General features: G+C 50.3%; 1 protein-coding gene across 1 annotated transcript in view; it reads right to left on the bottom strand.

Moving 5' to 3' along the window:
* Positions 1-394, bottom strand: part of CCDC94 (coiled-coil domain containing 94) — a 25881-nt gene extending 25487 nt beyond the window's left edge. Inside the window, exon 1 of the mRNA XM_011943611.1 lies at positions 304-394. Coding sequence (XP_011799001.1) covers positions 304-327 — 24 coding nt within the window. The 5' untranslated portion in view covers positions 328-394. The remainder of the gene's footprint in view (positions 1-303) is intronic.
* Positions 395-2909: the final 2515 nt, after the last annotated feature.

Below are 2909 nucleotides of genomic sequence, written 5' to 3'. Positions count from 1 at the left end.
ATAACGTGACTGGATCATTCCCTCCGGGAAAAACTCTATCTGGTGAAGTGATTGGGTAATAGCCCAAGCCACGCCCCACAGGTGACTGGCTACACCCCAGCCCGGAAGGGAAGACTTAGCGAAGGCCCACCCCCGACGAAAGGCGATGGGGAGGAGTCTGGGGAAGAGTCTGGGAAGCCCCATCCCGTGGAAGGCCGTTGGGAAAGAAGGGTTCCAAAGAGGAGATCCCAGGAAGCTCCCCCCTCTCCCGGAGTTCCGGGATGTCCCGCTCCGATTGGAAAACCCCAGTCGCCCAACACTTACGTTTAATACTTTTCGCTCCGACATCTTTGCCTCCTAATCACCTCGCAAGCATTTGAGAAATGGTAAACCTGGGTAAGTACCGAGCTTTTCCTACGGAAGCCTCACTTCCGTAAACGTCACTTCCTTCATCCTCTGTTATTGGCTGCAGCCTACATAACCGACTTCTTTCATTGATTCCAATCCCCGTCTATCAAGCTGGAAGTCCCGGCGTCTTCCCTCCGGAGTTGCAACCTGAGTAGCGCGAAATAAGGGTTCCGGGAGCCATACGGAATTGGAGAGTTTTGTAGAGTGCGCTGCTCCCCCTAGAAGCGGGCAGCGGCTGGTTAAAATTTTGTAACGTGACCTGGCTGCGCGTCGCGACAGCCCTTGTTCTTCATTCTTTTATTCGGCAAATATGTATTATGCACCTGCCTTGTATTCTGGGCTCTGGGAATCCACACATCGTTCCTGTGCCCGCAGCTCTCACATGGGGTTGGGGCCACATGTATGATGACTTAAGAGGACCCTGGACGCCTCTTGAGTCACAGACATTGACTTAAAGATCAGGCTCCAAACCCACTTCCTAAACATACGCAGAGTCTCCCAACTGTCCGTGCATTGCCTACCTGTGCCTTCCCTTTAAAGAGGACTTCCCATCCCATTCCTTCCCCAGCCTCCTCCCCACCTTTCATGGACCTTTCCTCTATGTCAGATTGTTCCACGAAAGGGGTCCGGATCTAGACCCAAGAGAGGGTTCTTGGATTTCGTGCAAGAAAGAATTCAGGGCGAGTCCACAATGCAAAGCAAAAGCAAGTTTATTTAGAACGTAGATGAATAAAAGAATGTCTACTCCATGTTGCCTATGTTTATGGTGATTTCTTGATGATATGCTAAAACAAGGGGTGGATGATTCATACCTCCCTTTTTTAGACCATATAGGGTAACTTCTTGACATTGCTGTGGCAATCGTTTATTTATTTATCTTTTGAGAAGGAGTCTTGCTCTTTGCCCAGGCTAGCAGGCAGTGGTGCCATCTTGGCTCACTGCAACCTCCGCCTCCAGGATTCAAGTGATTCTCCTGCCTCAGCCTCCCAAGTAGCTGTGATTGCAGGCACGTTCCACCACGCCTGGCTAATTTTTGTGTTTTTAGTAGAGACACGGTTTCACCATGTTGGCCAGGCTGGTCTCGAACTCCTGACTTCAAGTATTCCACCCATCTCAGCATCCCAAAGTGCTGGGATTACAGGTGTGAGCCACCACGCCCAGCCTGCCATAGTATTTGTAAACTGTCATGGCGCTGGTGGGAGTGTAGCAGTGAGGACAACCACAGGTAATTCTTGTTGCCATCTTGGTCTCCGCCGGCTTCTTCACTGCAATCTGTTTCGTCAGCAAGGTCTTTATGAGCTGTATCTTGTGCCAAACTTCTGTTTTATCCTGTGACTCAATATGCCTTAATCGTCTGGGAATGCAGCCCAGTAGGTCTCAGCCTTATTTTACCCAGCCCCTACTCAAAATGGAGTCACTCTGCTTCAAATGCCTCTAACAAGATGACTGGCTCAGTAAATGCGGACCCATGAGACAACAAGACCTAAGACTCCAGCCAGGCAAGGTGGCTCACCTCTGGAATCCCAGCACTTTGGGAAGCTGAAGCGGGAGGAGTGATTGAGTCCCAGAGGTCAAGACCAGCCTGGGTAACATAACAAGACCCCGTCTCTACTTTAAAAAAGAAAAGACACAAGGTTCCTGCCCTCACAGGGATCACTATCTGATGGGACAGACAGACAATAGATAAAAAAGGGTCATTTCAGGGCATGAGGAATGATCAGAATGTTAGGGAAACAGGAGCATAGGAGAGCCGGGTGACACCATTTTAAAATCAATACCATTTTTTTTTTTTTTTTTTTGAGACAGAGTCTGCTTCTGTCACCCAGGCTGTAGCGGAGTGGCGTGATCTCTGCTCACGGCAATCTTCGCCTCCCGGGTTCAAGTGATTCTCCTGCCTCAACCTCCCACCTAGCTGGGATTACAGGCACTCACCACCACGCCTGGCTAATTTTTGTATTTTTAGTAGAGATGAGGTTTCGCCATTTTGGCCAGGCAGGTCTCGGACTCCTGACCTCAGGTGATCTGCCCACCTCTGCCTCCCAAAGGGCTGGGATTACAGGCGTGAGCCACCACACCCGGCCACAAATCAATTCCATCTTAAAAGTAACAAGGCACATTCGCTGCCAGTCACGACCCAGGGTCATAAGATGTTTACAAGTGAGAAAACATCTTACAGATGCCTGGGAGGACACACTTCTCCAACAATGGAAGGTCCAGAGGTCCTGACATCGTGCAGCAATGTATGCTTTTACGATCGTTATAGTCGCTGGGCGCGGTGGCTAACGTCTGTAATCCCAGCACTTTGGGAGGCCAAGGCGGGCGGATCATGAGGTCAGGAAATCGAGACCAGCCTGGCCACCACGGCCAACATGGTGAAACCCTATCTCTACTAAAAATACAAAAATTAGCCGGGCATGGTGGCGGGAACCTGTAATCCCAGCTACTCAGGAGGCTGAGGCAGAAGAATTGCATGAACCCAGGAGGCTGAGGTTGCAGTGAGCTGAATTTGAGATCGCACCACT

Source organism: Colobus angolensis, unplaced genomic scaffold (genome assembly GCF_000951035.1).
Source record: "Colobus angolensis palliatus isolate OR3802 unplaced genomic scaffold, Cang.pa_1.0 Scaffold22, whole genome shotgun sequence".
NCBI lineage: Eukaryota > Metazoa > Chordata > Mammalia > Primates > Cercopithecidae > Colobus > Colobus angolensis.
The sequence above is the reverse complement of the archived record's forward strand: the minus strand, read 5'-3'. Positions and strand labels throughout refer to the sequence as shown.